Source organism: Rattus norvegicus, chromosome 5 (genome assembly GCF_036323735.1).
Source record: "Rattus norvegicus strain BN/NHsdMcwi chromosome 5, GRCr8, whole genome shotgun sequence".
NCBI classification, from domain to species: Eukaryota; Metazoa; Chordata; class Mammalia; order Rodentia; family Muridae; genus Rattus; species Rattus norvegicus.
In genome coordinates, this window is record NC_086023.1 from 149791361 (window position 1) to 149808408 (window position 17048).

Here is a 17048-nt window from a genome sequence, read left to right on the forward strand (position 1 = left end):
AGTGTGGTGGCCAGGCAGGCATGGGGACAGCCATTTTTTTTTGGTTCTTTTTTTCCCACAGCTGGGGACTGAACCCAGGGCCTTGCACTTCCTAGGCAAGCGCTCTAACACTGAGCTAAATTCCCAACCCCATGAAATCAGCTCTTATACCTTCGGCCAGGCCTGATCAGACCATTGCACTATCTAGACAGGAATGACCACTGACTGCTAAGGCACTTCTAAATGTCATGTACCCACCCATGGCTTCTCCACAGCTGAAGTGGCTCACAATTCAGGAAATGGTAATTTATTAAAACATTATACATCACTTTCAAAAAGATAAAAGATTCACAATAAAAAGCATCTGTGCTCTGTCCTGGCTACATCATGGCGGGGATCTCTGATGACACGGTATCCAGGGGCTGCCAGTGACAGTCCATCAGTGCATCGTACAGTTCCTCACTCTGTTCCATGAACTCCTTGTTGGCCTCAGTCACATCCAGCTGTGGCGCAGGGTCTGGAGGGAGAGACCATAAGGGCTGAGGGTTCAGAAAGATGAAGAGCATTGGGATTTGGAGTTTGAAGGCTGCTGTTTCTCCTTCCATTCTGTAATTGTGTTCTTAATATCCTGTCCTCCAACTTAAAACAGGGATTGGGAGCTAGAGGTTAAGAGCACTGACTTCTTCCAGAAGTTCTGAGTTTAATTCCCAGCAGCCACATGGTGGCTCACAATCATTTGTAGGGGGACCCAAGGCCCTCTTCTGGCACATCTACAATGCGTCCATACATAAACCAGAAGATAAAATGACAGTTGGGCTTGGAAAACATTTAAGTTAAATCCAAAGTACCACCTTAAGAATTGGGAACCTAGTCCTGTCTCAGAAATCCCACATTTTCTTTATTTTTTTTCCCCCCTTGGGGACCGAACCTGGGGCCTTGAGCTTACTAGGCAAGCGCTCTACCACTGAGCTAAATCCCCAACCCAAAATCCCACATTTTCAAGGTGTGGTGGGGCCCCTATAACCTCATTCCTTGGGAGGTGGGAGCACATGGGTCATGAGTTTAAACTCAGCTTGATATATTGAGAATGAAAAAAAATAAAACCAATACCAGACCTTTGGGTTTTGAGACAGGGTCTGTAGTCTTTTTTTTTTTTTAACCCTCCACCCCCCAGGGTCTGTAGTCTTAAACTCAATTCTATCTCAGCCTGGAGGTTCTGTAGGGCCACCAGGCCAAGCTGAGCTGCTTTCCACCCCCACCTCTCCCAAGTTTCCTGGCACCAAGTAGTGTGCTTGGCTGTGGATCCCACTGTGTTTAAATAAAGACTTGTACTGCCCCCGACACCTGGTCTTTCTTCTGATACAAAGTATGTAATCCAAGTTTAGCTGTGCTTTAAGGAAAATGGCTGGGTGTGGTGGCTCAGGCCTGTAATCCCAGCATTTGGGAGTAGAAGGAGGAACCAGAAGTTCAAGGTCGTTCATAACTATAGTGAAAGCCAGCTTGATAGAGCCTGATACTCAAACCAAAACAAAGGCTGTGGGGTTAGGGTGATTTCTAGTGAATTTCAGTAACCCTGGAACTTACTTCCCAGGGCTTTTGAGCTTATAATGCTTAGTGGGAAAGATGTCAAAACTGCATAGACTGGAGGGATGTAACTCAGAGTCGAGAACTTCCCTAGCACAACAGGGGCCTTAAGTTCCATGCCCAGTACTAAAAAAACAAACTGAAAAATAGAAAAATTAACCTTACAAACTGGTAAACAGTAGGGGCTGGAGAGATGGCTCAGTGGATAAGAGCACTGGCTGCTCCTCCAGACATCCTGAGTTCAATTCCTAGCACCCACTCTGTGGCTCACAACTGTAAGTAAAGGCAGTTCTGGGAGGACCATCATATAGACATACATACACAAAACACCAAAGCACAGGAAACGCAGAAAACCAACCAACCAAAACCCAACAGATACAAAGTAACAGCGTTACTGTTAAAGAGACAGCCGGTGGGTGGGGCCAACAGCTCGGAAAGAGTGGGCTCCTAGGAGTGGCCCTCCTTTCTCTTAACACTACATGGCTGCAATCATGGGCGCCTACTTCCATTAGAAGCACACTCATCCAAGCCCACGCACACATCTTTAATCCCAGCACTCTGGAGGCAGAGGCAGGTGGATCTCTGAGTTCAAAAGCAGTTTGGTCTACAGAGTTCTGGAACAGCCAGGCCGATAGGAACTCTGTCTGGAAAAAACAACAACAAAAAGCAAAGCACACACATCCGTGGTGTCTCTCAGGAGTCTGCTAAGGCCCTGGCTGGTACTTGTGTCAGTTGACAGAGACATGCAGGGACTCTTACCTTCCAGTGCATCATCCCCAACCTCTTCATATGTCTGTGAAAAGAGGAGAGGACGGGTGAGAAACCTGAGAAAATCCTGGCTAGCTTTCCACAAGTGGAACTGGGTCAATCTCGCCCACCCTACTTTTTCAAAGCTCAAGCCCAGGAACAATTTTCAGTGGAGAATGATGGTTCCTGGAGGTGAAATGAGACCCAAGGGTTGCCAGACATGGTTACCTGCATGGTGCTCTGGGTATAGCCATACTGAGGGTAGCTGTAGCTGTAGCTGCCAGTGTTCTGGTCATAGCCCCACTGGGCATAGTAGTTCTGGTACTGCTGGTAATACTGGTTGTAGCTGTAACTGTACATCTGGCTGTACTCAACTGGCTTTACACGGCTCCTTACATAAAACAAAACCAGAAGTAAGAGGACATTTCCCTTGACCGGGGACTGTAGGAGCTCTGGGAGGGTCCACGCCTACTGTCCTGCACACTCCCTATCCCGTCCCTGCCATACAGATGGGGACACAGAGTGTTTTAAATGACTGGTCCAGGGCCACATGACTAAGGAATAAACTCAGGCAGTCTGCCTGCAGAGCCCAGGCTCTTAGGCTGAAGGCCTTTCTTGGCTTGATTGACTGCCTTGTCAGGACTTTTTTCCCCCCAAAATCCTTTAAAAAAAATTGTTTATGTATTTTGCATACATGGATGTTCTGCATTGGATTCAGTATTGAGAGCTGTAAACTGCCGTGTGGGTGCTCAGAACTGAACTCAGGACCTCTGGAAGAGCAGTCAGTGCTCTTAACCGCTGAGCCATCTCTCCAGCCCCTTTCTCAAGATCTTGGGAGACTCTTTTCTTTGACAGTTGCAAAAACTCAGGAAAACACAGCATAAAAATGTCTGGTTTAGCCAGGCAGTGGTGACACACCACCTTTAATCCCAGCACTCGGGAGGCAGAGTTTGAGGACAGACTCATTCTGGTCTACAGAATGAGTTCCAAGATAGACAAGGCTACACTACACAGAGGCTAAAAACAAAAAATAAAAACATAAATTCAAGTTCTGGGTTTAAGATGATTCAACATGGGGGCTGGGGATTTAGCTCAGTGGTAGAGCGCTTACCTAGGAAGCGCAAGGCCCTGGGTTCGATCCCCAGCTCCGAAAAAAAAAGAACCAAAAAAAAAAAAAAAAAAAAAAAAAAAAAAAAAGATGATTCAACATGGATTTCCAACTACAGACCGTGAGATCACCTGCCCTGCTTTGAAGCAGTCTTACTGTTTCTGCAGGAATGCTAACTGTGGTGGAGCTGAATACAGTCGTGCATGTGCTGAGCAATGCTCTACCTGGAGCTCTCTCCCCCTCCCCCAGCTGCCTTATTTGATGGTTACTTGGGATTTGGTGTGCCGGGATTCATGCAATAGAGGTGTTATTTACCCTTCCCACACACCAGGGAGAAAGCTGAATGTCTGCACAGCTTGGATCAGATGACAGATGGCTCAGTGGATAAAGACACATAAGCCTGACAGCCCACACACAGAACAAAGAACCCGCTCCACACAGCTGACCTCTGACCTGTGCACATCTTGTGGGCACACACATACTATAGGATAAGTAAAATAACTTAAAAATTTTTTTTTTTCAGTTCTTTTTTTCGGAGCTGGGGACCGAACCCAGGGCCTTGCGCTTCCTAGGCAAGCGCTCTACCACTGAGCTAAATCCCCAACCCCAACTTAAAATGTCTTAAAAACTAAGAAACTCAGCCAGCTGTGGTTAATGCCAGCCCTTGGAAGGCAGGGGCAGGGCTAAACAGTAAGGCCACCTCGATAAAAAGGAATAAAGTCCAGTGATTTGCCTGAGGCCAACTGCAGGACTAGGGCTACACTTTAATTCGAACGTTCCTTTCTTCTTCAGATCCTGTAACTAACACCATTCCCAACCGAAGACAGGAGGCCATGTCTGCAAAGGACCCACTGCTCTCAAAGACAGGAAAGCCATGTATGGAGAAACTTCAGAAGCAGGCCCATTACCATCTAACAGAAAACCTCAGGAACACAGTGCAGCTCAAGCGAATGACAATGGGTTTGCACTCACGAATTTGAGCTTAGAGTGCCCTGTGACACCAAAAGCACGCAGGAGCCAGAGGCCCACTCCTCCAGCTGCCGGCTGCCGGCTGCCCTGAGAAATCACTTCTCCTCAGCACTGGGGGCTTGGCTATGCTAACCAGGCCACAGAGGAAGCTGTGAGCATGAGCTGAGAGCACCAGGCAGGACAAAGGCAGCAACAGTGAGACTGTGCACTTTTAAGCTTTTTAGGGAAGGGGCTCAGCTACTGCTAGGTAAACCCAGATGCTGGTTACTGCAGCATCCAGCTCTAGACAGGATGCCCTCTGCAGCCTGCAGGCAGATGGCCCCACCTGCTGAGTGCGGGGCGGGTGACCCACTAGTCACCATTTTGACCCCTCCTCTATGAATCTGCTGATTTCTACCACTGTGTTGACAGAAGCGGAGGTTCCTCTTCCTCACCTGGGCTCCTTGTGTCTCCTTCAGGCTCTCTCCAGGGCCTGCCAATCCTTATCCTGAGGGCTTGAGGGCACCTCCCCAGGGGTGGGCACGGATTACTAACAACAGTGTTCAGTGTGGCTGGCACAAATAGGACAAATTAGAAGTTTGCAGATGGGACTTTGTTTTTGTTTATAGCTATATTGCCAGAGTCTAATTACAGAACAAACAAGAATGTACCAGAAACAGCCAAAATGATGGACAACAGAGGAATCGTTGGTCAGAACTTATAAAGGACTATGCTGCAGTAGATAGAAATAAATTCATAGTCAGGATACTCAGTGGAGAGAATGCTTAGCCCTGTGAGGTCTAATACCCAAATACCCACTGCCCCCAAACAGTAAATAAAATCATTCATACAAGGGTACGACTACATGGAAAAGTGTGTACATGAAGTAAACTAAGAAAAAAAGGAATATGTATTATTTATGAAATTTAAAATGGAATGCAAGGCTCTGGGTTTGAACCCCAGAGTTACAAGTAATAAATCCTACCACATTTAATCGACTTATATGTAGCATATAATCTTGGAAGGGCATTGAGAGATAATCACTTTTGACATTTACAGTTTGCTTGTCTGTCCCACAGGGTTTTACAGTGCTGTCCTGGAGTCTGTCTGACTGTCCCACTCACCCGAGTATCAGAATTACAGATGTGTGGCACTGTCACTACAGCCAATTCAGAATAATGAAATGGGGACTTTAAAGACTTTTGTAGGGGTTGGGGATTTAGCTCAGTGGCTAGCAAGTGCAAGGCCCTGGGTTTGGTCCCCAGCTCAGAAAAAAAAAAAAAAGTTAAAGAGTTTTGTAGGGCTGGGGAGATGGCTCAGCAGTTAAGAGCACTGACCACTCTACAGAAGTCCTGAGTTCAATTCCCAGCAACCACATGGTGGCTCACAACCATCTGTAATGAGATCTGATGCCCTCTTCTGGTGTGTCTGAAGACAGTTAAAGTATACTTTTATATAAGAAAATAAATCTTTTTTTTTTTTTTTTCCGGGGCTGGGGACCGAACCAAGGACCTTGCGCCTCCTAGGCAAGCGCTCTACCACTGAGCCAAATCACCAACCCCTAAAATAAATCTTTAAAAAAAAAAAAAGGGACTTATATGTGTATGTGTGTTTCTGTGTAGAGATGTATTAAGGGCAGAAGAGAATATTAGATCCCCCTGGAGCTAAAGTCATAGGTGCTGTGAACAGACCAAAGTGGGTGTTGGAGATTAACTTAGTCCTCTGGAAGAATCTCTCTCCAGATCTGTAACTTCCTTTAAAAACTGTCTTTCTTTGTTGGGTCTCCTGGCCCATACTTTTAATCTGATCACTCCAGAGGGAGAGGTAGACCATTATCTATGAGTTTGAGGGTAGCCTGTTCTACACAGCAAGATCTAGGCCAGCCAGGGCCACCTAGTGAGACTCTGTAGAACATTCAAGTCTCTGTTACTTCAACAGGACCATGTGGAAGGTCTACCCTGAAGTTTGGCTGGCCTTGTTCATGTTGGTAAAGATATCTCAGCCTTGTTCCTTCTGCCAGTAGTAGGGGTATCACTTAGTTCCTAGCTATAGGGCTGTCCTGTGCACTGCAGCAGCACCCTAACTATGACCTCCTAGATGCCACTAGCACTGTTACAATGTCGCAAAATATTTTCAGATGCCAGTGCCTCCTATGAGTGAAATCTCTACCTGCTGGAAGTGCTGAAAGATAAGAAATGTCACTCAGGGGTCAGGTGTGGTGGCACACACCTTAAATGCCAGCACTTGGAGGCAGAGGCAGGCAGGTCTCTGTGAACCTACCTACCTGGCATGTCAAGTTAACAGTGAGGCGCAGTATTTCAGTATTTCAGCGGTTTATAATTCTTTTTTAAAAATAATTTGTTTATATTTATTTTATATGCACTGATGTTTTGCCTGCATGTATGTCTGCAGGAAAGTGTTGGAGCCTCTGGAACTAGAGTTATAGATAGGTGTAAGCTGCTATTGTGGATGCTGGTTAAGTGAACCTGTGACCTCTTAGAGAGCAGCCAGTGCTCTTAACTGCTGAGTCATCACTGCTGCCTCACCTGTTTAGAATTCTTAGCCAGTCATTCCCACTGCAACAGACCCTAACAGGAACTTTAAAAGAAAAATGTCCTTTCTCCCTCATTCTACCTAATTCTATAGATACGTCAGGACACAGAACCAAACTGCATTCCCCTGTTCCTGCCCTCAATGTCTGACCACCTAGCTCTAACTTCCAGGGGTGTGCGGCTACACTAGTTCATCCCCCATGCCCAGCCCAACCAAAGATAACTGTGACCGCCGCCTTGCTATAGCCTGGCATCCCACATATTCTGTCCTGACTCAGCCTGTGCTCTCTGCGGACTCACGCTTTGGGGATGGCCACACTCAGCCGCACAGGCTTGCACCCCAGTCCCACTGCTCCCTGGCACTCCGTCAAGGCTCGCTTCTGCTCCAACTCATCTGTGAATTTCACAAAGCCATAGCCCCTGGAGGGAGAGAGACCAACACACCACTTAGATCACAAAGGGATGAAGCCTGAGGAGAAGCACGGACAAGAGGGGTGGGAAAAGAGGTGGGCTGGAGCATGAAGGAGAAAGGGCTGGAAAGGTAGAGGGAGTCCCATCAAACAGAGCACAGAGGAATCAGCTTCAGACACAGTACGATCCTGACACAGTGAGAAGCCCTTCTTTCAGTCTAGCTCTCCATTCTCCTCCTTTTCCTCCACAGCATCACCCAGTGCTCCTTTCCAAACAGGAGCATCCCTCCCAAATCACAGCAGTGTAGCTGTGGAGACAGGTGACGTCAGCCTGCAGACTTCCCACTTTCTGCGGTGTGGTGCTAGGCACGTGGGAAAGGGCTTTCGGACAGACCTGGTTCCTGCGCTCCGGAGGTCAGACTTTACTCAGAGACTGTTCATGACACACATAGTGAGTGAGCAGCCTACTATGTGCTTCAGTTAGTGAGCAGGCACCATGTGCTGGTGAGGTGCTGAGGACATTCTCAGTATCTCACCACATGGCGCACCGACCCGAACTGAGGAGCAGCCTTAAACTTCAGAGAGGTCTGAAAGCTTTGACAAAGTCACACACAACAAAAGCAGGCCTTAACTCTAGGTTGCACTCCCGAACCCTGAGAGAGTAAGGACTACATTAATGAAGAATCAGCCTTTTAGCTGCTGCTGGTGGCACATGCCTGTAATTCTAGTACTGAGGAAGCTGAGCATGTAGAATTGTGAGTTCAAGGCCAGTTACGCCCACATGGAAGAAAATTGGGGGAGCCAGGCCTGTGGCTGTGGTTTTGTGGCAGGGCTCACACTCTCTGGCTTAGCACACTAAGTACCTGGGTGCAGCTCTGAGTACTGAAATGCAGAAAGAATGAGCCGTTCTTAGAATGGGACGCATGACTGGGTTCAAGTCTATGCACAGTAAAGAAAAAAAATCCTCCCTCCCTTCCTCCCTTCCTTCCTGGAGTTGGGAAATCAAACTCAGGACCTTGTCCACACTAAGCAAGCTCCCTAACTGAACTACACCCTAGCTTTTGGAGTGTTTTTATTATTATTTTTTAAGACATGGTTTCTCTAGTGTGGTCCTTACACTCAGGCTTCCCTGGGACTTACTCTGCAGTTTAGGGCCGCCATCTTTATTTTTCTGAGATGAGATGGTTTTGCTAAGTTGCCCAGGCTGGCCTTAAGATCACTGTGCAGCATACAAAGACCCCAGATTTGCAATCTGTCTGCTTGGTTTGACTTTCCTTGTTTTATACTTTTAAGGTAGGTTCTTGCTATGTAGTTTAAGCTGGCTTCAGTTCAAAATGCTTCCACACTCCAATGACAGGTCTCTCCATTTTAAAATAGAGAGCTCCCTTTTCCTTCTTTTTTCTTTTTCTTTTTGAAGGGTTGTATTAAGAAAGAGTTTCATGTAGCTCAGGGTGGCCTTGAACTCACTAAATATTCAAAGATGGATGGCTTTGACTTTCCGATCCTCCACTTCCCAAGTGCTGGGAATACAGGTGTGCACTGCCACACAAGGCTGAACTATATTTTTAACTACGCAGAAAGCCTTAGTAACAGAGAGAAGTACAGCAACAAATAGTTTATATTACTTCCCTACTCCTATGTCAACCATATAAGAACCACTATTAGATTGCCTCAGTTGCTGGAAACCACTCGGACTATCGGTAACTGTCCACAGTCCTGGCCAGAGAGGGAGCTAGGTTCAAACCAGGTTGCCTGGCTCAAGGGCTTGCACTCTGAACTACCACCCTCCCTGGTGTCTCTACAATACTCCCCCAGGGGATAAGAAGACAGAATGAAGAGGAACAGAAATAGCAGGTAAGGCCTTACTTAGACACGCCTGTCTGGTCCAAAACCACCTTGCCTCCCCGGCAGGAGGGGTAGACTTTGACAAAGAACTCATACAGCATGCCATCGTCCACGTCTGGGGTCAGGTCCCCCACAAACAGGGAGTACTCAGGGCTGAGAGGAGAGAAGAGGCAGCAAAAAGTCAAACCCTGCTGTCACTGTCTGAAATCTCCTCTCTCCATTTCTCTTTAAGACAAAAAGTTTTGCTATGGAGTCCAGGCTGGCCTCAAACTCCCAGCAATCCTCTGCCAAAGCTTCCTGAGCACTGAAATTGAGAGACAGGCACATACTGCCATTGGCAAAGGAGTTATGGAAATAGTACCATGCCCTGAATTTTCCAGACACCACGCAAAACTTGTCTGACTTTAAGCATCAAGAGCTCTGTGACTTTAAGGTCAGCCTGGTCTATAGAGCAAGTTCTAGAAGCAGACCAACCTCTATGAGTTCTAGGCCAGCCAGGATCGAAACCTGTCTTAAAAAAAAAAAAAAAAAGCTAGCAAGCGAGAGCAAGAGAGAATGATCAGACAAAGGGACAGATCAGAGCCATATGCAAAGATTTTAAAAAACACTAAACATGTTAAATGTAATGATAAAAGACCCTTATCTCCTGAAGAACTAAAACATAGTCAAGATGAAATGCTCAAACTCTGTTGGAACATGGGCAGCAAACTTTTTCTAGAAATGTTTACAAATGTATTTAGTTCGAGATTCAGTTTTTGATTTGTGCTACCATATACCAGGTCTTATTTTAGCATTTCAAACATGATACATATTCTTTGTATAAAATTAGAATAGCCAGGGTAGCACAAAAAAAAAATTTTGAAAAGCCAAAATAAATAGATAAAACAAGACAAAAACAAAGAAGAAAAAATTCACAAAGAAAAATAAAATTAGTGGCCAGGTATGGTAGCTATGGTAGCCCATGCCCAGGGAGAGAGGCAGGAGGATCCACAAGTTCAAGGTCTACTTCTGCTGTAGAGTAAGTTCACAGCTGGCCTTGGCTGTGTGGACATAAGTGGTGGGAACGGCTCTACAGGAGCAATGCGCTCTCTTATTCCTGAACCATCTCTCTAGCCCAGTGTCTGCCTTTTGAAACAGTCTCATATAGATCAGGCTAGCCTCAAACTCCATATTTGCTTAGGATGACTTAGACCATCTGATTTACCTGCCTCCGCCTTCCATGTGCCAGGATTCCAGGCATGTCTCTGCCGTTTTATTGGTGCTGGGCTGTGAACACAGGGCTCCCTGCATAGACACTCTGCCTAATGAGCTATATCCCCCTTGCCCTGGCATTTCTTTTGAACTTACAAAACCAATGTGAACCATCATATTTCATTTCTGCTATTTTTCCTTCTCATATATTGCCCAAACTGGGTGCGGTGGATGCTATCTGTAAATCTCAGGCTACAGTAGGAGTCTGAGGTCAGCCTAGGCAACACAGACATATTGCTGACGCCATGATGTCAGGTCTAGAGCATGACTTGTGAGTAAATGAACGTGTTATAATGACCCACATTCTACTGTCAGGTTACTGGCTTTCCTCTCAACATTTCCCAGTGCATACATGTTTTAATGAGCACTTGTGAGGCTGCTCCTTGCACACGACCACGAATGCATTCTGAAGACTGGAACTCTGCCGGGGCAACCCACTCTCCTGCAGAGCCGATGGACCGAAACCTCGGAAAGCTTCTGCGACACTGTCTTAAGTGTCTGAACACCGTTTACCTAAGGAGCACAACCCGATTTTATCTCTGAGTGACAGCCTAGTTATATGGCCCTGGCTAGCTTAGAACTTGCTACGTAGACTACAATGACCCCCAACCTGCCATCTTCCTCTTGTCTCTACCTCCCGAGTGCTGAAGCAGGGCTGGCAAGGTGCCACCATGCCTAACCACAGTGCTGTCTTTGGAGGCTGTGATGGGGCTGAAGCCTGTTAATGCACTGTAGTTACCATAGGCTGTGATGGGGCTGAAGGTCTGTGACACAGGCAGGGCTGCTTCCAATGTGAAAACACAAAAGGACTGCCGAGTCGAGCCTGGACTGTCAAACCCTAACTGTAGATAAACACTCCCAGATAGTCACTGGAAGTGCACATTGTTACTGTAAGTGGATCCCCACTGAATAAAACCTCAAAACCTGAAAACAGGATGGGAAGCTGAGGAGAGGACCAGGGAGAGGATATGGCCTTGCCAGGCATGGCGGCACACATCCGCAGTCTAAGGAGGATTGGTGAGGTGTCTGAGCATCCTAGTGAATAGATCAGTGTGGGCTACAGAACGAGGCCCTGTCTCAATAAAACAGAAAAAATGCCAGGGGGCAGTACTGCACACTTTTAATCCAAGAACTTGAGAAGCAGAGGCAGGCAGGTCTCTAAATATGAGGCTAGCTTGGTCTACAGTGTGAGTTCTAGGACTGCCTGGGCTACAGAGAAACCCTTTTTCAAAAAACAATAAACAAACAAACAGCGGAGGTGAGGATAGCCTTTGCCTTCTGTAATGGTTCAAACAAGAAAGGCACCCCCATAGGTACCTTTGACTGCTTAGTCTCAGTGAGTGGAACTCTCTGACAGGATTAGAAGGACCAGGAGGTGTGACCTTGTTAGCAGAAGTGTGTCACTGGGGGTGGGCTTCGAAAGCCTATGCTAAATCCAGTGTTTCTTTCTACTCAGTTACTCTCAACTACTCTCCAGCGGTGCCTGCCGCCATGCTCCCTGCCATGGTGATGGACTAAACCTCTGAAGCTCTACGGACGGCCCCAGCTACAGCTAAATGCTTGCTTGGCTTTATAGTTACGTTGGTCATAGTGCTCTCGTCACAGAAATAGAACAATGACTGAGACACTTTCCATGCACCGAGTGCTGGGTTCAGTCAGCAGCACTGTGCACCTCTAACTCGTACCATCCGGGGGCACACATATCAATCCCAGCACGTGGGAGGCAGACGGAAGCGGAGGGTTAGAGTTTAAGGTCATCCTTGAATACATAGGGAGCCTGAGGCCAGTTTGGAATACATGAGACTGCGACCTGTGCCATCCACAGATGGAAAAACATTGCCTTGACACCATGGAGGCCAGGGAGTAGGAGAGTGTCCTTCAGAAAGCGGCAAATTATAGCAAGTTGAACTCTCCACTGTCCTTTGGCAGTAATTGGCACAGTGACAATGTGCCTTGTGACTTGTGCCTGTCTAGACACATACTGAGGCTTGACCTACATTGGAGGAGCTCCTTACTTACCTGTTGTCTGGCTGTTTCCCGTAAGTGGCATAATTCAGTTTAAAACGTTTTGCCTGGAAATTTAAAAACACATGGACAAACTAAAACAGAGAAGGATCTTTCAAAAGCCAAACAATATTTGAAGAAAACTGAAGCAGATTACCTTGGCCAAAACATCTCCCCCTCTCTAAGCCTCAGCTTTCCTCCTGTATAAAATGAAGGGATGCACAGTTGACCGTTAAGGGCACTGCCAGCTCCATGGCTCTATGAGCGTGTGCCAGCTGGTACAGCTGTAAGCTAAGTAACTGTGGGAAGAGCAGAATGTAACCCTCTTGAGATGTGTCCTTGCTGTGACCAGCCTGTTCCAGATTCTCAATCAGGCAAAAGCCCTAGAGTCTTGGCTGGGGATTGAACCCAGGGTCTTGGGCATGCTAAGCAGATACTCTGCCATTGAGTACATGGCAGCCCGGTTTTTGAGTCTTCTGTCATAGGAAAGGGCCTGGGTTTTGGAGGCAAGCGGTCTCCTGTCTGAATCTTGGCCCTGCCACTTACTACCTGTATTACTTTCAGTAAGTCACCTCACCGCCCTGAGCTTGTTTCCTGGGCAATCAAAGATAACAGCACCTCTTGTGCGGGTGGCAAAGGGATTAAATGAAATGCAGTGTGCACCCCATGGCATTCACTATGTGGTAGTAATTAAAGCCAACAAAAATGGCAAGGCCATCATCATCCAAGTGTCCTTACAGGTGTGGCTCCCGGAAGGGGTTTCCCATTAATTTTATGCAAACACTTCTCGGCTGTGGCCAAGTCTGCGAATTCCACAAAGCAGTAGCCAGCTGGGATTCTGGAAGCAAGCAGAGAAAGAGCGATAAGGATGCCCAGGTACATTTTGGCCTAAAGAGAGAAAAAATGGTTTCTCTCTCTCCCTCCATCCCTCCCTCCTTCCTCCTCTCCTCTCCTTTCCTGTTAAGACAGGATCTTACTATATAGCTCTGGCTGTCCTGGAATTCACTATGTAGACCAGGCTGGCTTCTAGCTCACAGAGATTCACCCACCCCTGCCTTCCAAGTGCTGAGACAACAGGCGTGCACCCCACCACCCTGCTTTTAAAGTGGTTTTCAAAAACTGTTGTTGTTGTTGTTTTTTTTCTGATAGAACCACACTATTTTTATTCCACTCTATATTCCAGATCAGAAATAACTTCAAGTACAAGGACAGTGAATCTGGCCAGTCCTTGATTTCATAACCACATATTATGTATATGTCACATTACCTGTGACAAAATCCTCCCAAAAACCCTTAATGTTACCCACTCAACCCTTCAGATCCTTTGCCTAGCTTACAAGAAATTAAGAATAGCCCCAGAGAAAATACCAGAATAAATTAATCAAGAAGGTAATGATTTTTATCTACTTAAAAGGCTTATATTACGCTGGGCAGTGGTGGTGGTGCACACCTTCGATTCCAGCATTCAAGAGGCAGAGGCAGGGAGAGCTATAAATTCCAGACCAAGTTCCCAGTTACAGACTGAGTTCCAGGACAGCCAAAGAACCCTGTCTGGAAAGCCAAACGAAACAAAAGAAAGTCTACATTAAGGCATCTGCCTAGTATACAAAAGGCCGCAGGTTCTATGTTCAGTTTAAGGGGCATGGGTGTCCTGGGAAAAGGAAAAGGTTGGCTTTTGTATGTTAAAAGTCAGGAGCTCACGACGAAGGCTGGCACCTGCCTGCACTCAAAATACTTTAGATTCTAAAGTTTAAAAGGTGAGGCTAGAGGACTGCCTCCAGTTCGATCAATGCCAGTCCTGGATGTGTAGTGAATTCGAGGCCAGTCTACGCTATAAAATAAGACCCTGTCTTTCACATTATTTTGTTTGAGACAGGTTCTCACTATGGAGTCCTGGCTGTCTCAGAATTCAATATGTACACTGCACTAGCATTGAACTCACAGAGATCTACCTCAAACTTCTGCCTCCAGAGTGCTGGGATTAAAGGCATGTCCTACCATGTCCAGATCTTCTTAAACTTCTTTAATGTCTGTATTAATTATTTGAGAGATCTTTGCTTTTTTGAGACAGGGTCTCACCATATTAGTTCTGGCTTGTTGTGGTGTCCCAATGTCGGGGTTAAGGGCACGCACGCACCACCACCCAGCAATTACTTGTTTCCAACTCAGGTTAACAGGCTTGAGGTAAGTGCTGGTACCTGCTGGATCACCTCACTGTCTTCCCCAAACCTTGTACTTCTGAATGCTCTTAATTTCTTGGGGAAAAAGGGGTGAGGGGGACTCTGTGTGTGTGTGTGTGTGTGTGTGTGTGTGTGTGTGTGTGTGTGTGTGTGAGTGATTGCACATACTCAGAACTCTATAAAGGAGCTATGGTTCAGCTAGAGATATGGTTGAGCAATTATGAGTTTTATACTGCTCTTACAAGGGACGTCAGTTCAATATCCAGCAACCACAGAGGGGCACGTCAAGAATTTGACACCTTGGCCTAGCAAGCGCAAGGTCCTGGGTTCGGTCCCCAGCTCCGAAAAAAAAAAAAAAAAAAAAAAAAAAAAAAAAAAAAAAAACAAAAAAAAAAAAAAAGAATTTGACACCTTGGCCTTATGGGCACCTGCACTCTTGCATAACCCCTCCCCCCCACATACATACAGAATCAAATGTAATCAAATGTAAAACTAAACCTTAAAAAAAAGGGGGGGGGGCTGGGGATTTAGCTCAGTGGTAGAGCGCTTGCCTAGCAAGCACAAGGCCCTGGGTTCGGTCCCCAGCTCCGAAAAAAAGAAAAGAAAAGGAAAAAAAAAAAAAAAAAAAAAAAAAGAGCCAGGATTGCTGGCACACCTAGTGGTTGTGGCACTTGCAAGGCAGAGGCAGGGTTGTGTCATAAGATCGAGGTCAGCCTATGGTGACTACAGGAAGACTTTGTTTCAAAGTAAAATAAAACAAAATATAAATGAAACACAAAGGTAACTTACCAAAGATCACACCAATTCCCCCCCCCCCCCCCCCCGGAGCTGGGGACCGAACCCAGGGCCTTGCGCTTGCTAGGCAAGCGCTCACACCAATTTTCAAAACCAGCATCCTGCCTCAAATCACTGACACCTGAAATACTCAACACCTCTGCTCAGTAAGCCACCCTCCATGCTTCCTTTTTATAATTCTGTGTGATCACTACTACTAGGGATGGCGAGAAGCCCTTCCTCCCGCCACGTTTATTCCCTTGAACGACAGCAGCAGTGGGCTCTACTAATCAAGCACCGGAAAGAGAAAAAGGGAGGTGTACCCAGTGAGGCGGTTTCGGATAATTTTGACACTCATCACGGTCTCCCCCATGGTGGCAAAGGCTCTAGAGATGAAGTTCTCATCCATGTAGGGTTCCAGCTGCATAAAAACCAGAGCAGAGAGGCTCAGGCCCACGGCCAGGAGCCCCAAAAGTGGTTGAGCCCCTCCCACTCTGTTCAGGACACTTTCCACTGCACTACAGAGCCAAGCTTTCTACCCAGAAGGGAGCAGGGTTCCAACCAACTCCTTTACTTCAAATCACTCCCCTAGCTGGGAGGCGTGGCACGCACCCGTAATCCCAGCACTAGGGAGGCAGTGGCAGGTAGATCCCTGAGTTTGAGGTCTACAGAATGAGTTCTAGGACAGACAGAACTATGCGAGGGACCCCATCTCAAAACAACAACAACAAAAGAAAAACCAAAATAGTTTCCCATTATAGAATTCCCTGTGCTTCCGGCCCTAGACACACAGGGCCCCCTCAATCCTTAGGATTCCTCCGACTCCTTCCCCCCAAATCTCCTCCCCCCCCCCAAACTGGAAAGGGAGATTCCAGAACCTGTAACTCATAGATTCAGCATCTGAGGAATCTTCATTCTGATGCCCACACTCCGCTTTCAAAGCCTGGGTGACCAGGCCTCGCTAGGAAGCCCAAGCTGGCCTAGAACTCACTTATGGAGTCTCGAACTCACTTATGGAGTATTGTGTTGGTCCTCCTGCCTCTGCCTCGCCAAGTGCAGGGATTAAGGCATGGACCACCACAACCTGCCTGGCTTCCCTCTGTCCCCAAAACCCTTCCTGTTCACCGCCACCCTCCAGGGATCTGAAGGTCCTTCGCCCTCAGTCCTTTCCTTCTCCTAGGACTCGAGACCCTCTTATTCTCCTCAGAGCAGGGGCGGCCCTCACTCACGTCTCCCATCCAGAGGCTGGCCGCCATCCCGCACCCGGTCGGGGACCGTGCGGGCCTGTGGCCCGCAACCGCGCCAGCCTGCGCAGCCGAGCCCGCGCCTGAGGCACCTCCTGCGTACACGCTGCCTCGGCGGCCAGACGCGCCGATCCGGGTTTTCCTCTGACCTGTCAGCAGCTTCCGGCCCCCGAGGGGGCGTGGCTTCCACAGCGAGAGGGGCGTGGCTTCGACTCGGACGCCGGAAGCCTTGCTGACGAGGACGTTGAAGGCACGGTCTGTGGGGCGGATTGCCCCGCTCTTTAATAAAACCGCGTGAATGCTTCTATAATTAGAGAGGTAGGGTTTGCTCTCTGGAGGGAATTTCAAGCATAAGCACGGAGGGACAGTGACGGAGCTTCTCTGGGAGCGCGGAGTAGATACGCTTCCGCGGGACTGTGGAG

The 17048-nt window shown here is 47.4% G+C and overlaps 1 protein-coding gene across 14 annotated transcripts; it reads right to left on the minus strand.

The window, feature by feature from the left end:
- Positions 1-270: 270 nt before the first annotated feature.
- Positions 271-16789, minus strand: Trnau1ap (tRNA selenocysteine 1 associated protein 1). Of its 14 annotated transcripts, none has more exons than XM_039110734.2 (9): positions 16612-16786; positions 15706-15803; positions 13167-13266; positions 12444-12496; positions 9195-9326; positions 7219-7338; positions 2539-2701; positions 2323-2356; positions 271-518 (listed from the first exon to the last, which is right to left on the minus strand). In XM_039110734.2, exons 1-9 carry the CDS (start codon positions 16636-16638, stop codon positions 469-471), a joined length of 777 nt encoding a protein of 258 aa, XP_038966662.1. In that variant the 5' UTR covers positions 16639-16786; the 3' UTR covers positions 271-468. The 14 variants fall into 14 exon arrangements, 13 of the variants coding, with proteins under 13 accessions (XP_038966662.1, NP_075416.1, XP_038966664.1 ...); NM_023027.2 differs by having other exon boundaries at positions 271-496; positions 16612-16760; XM_039110736.2 differs by lacking the exon at positions 9195-9326 and having other exon boundaries at positions 271-496; positions 16612-16785.
- Positions 16790-17048: the final 259 nt, after the last annotated feature.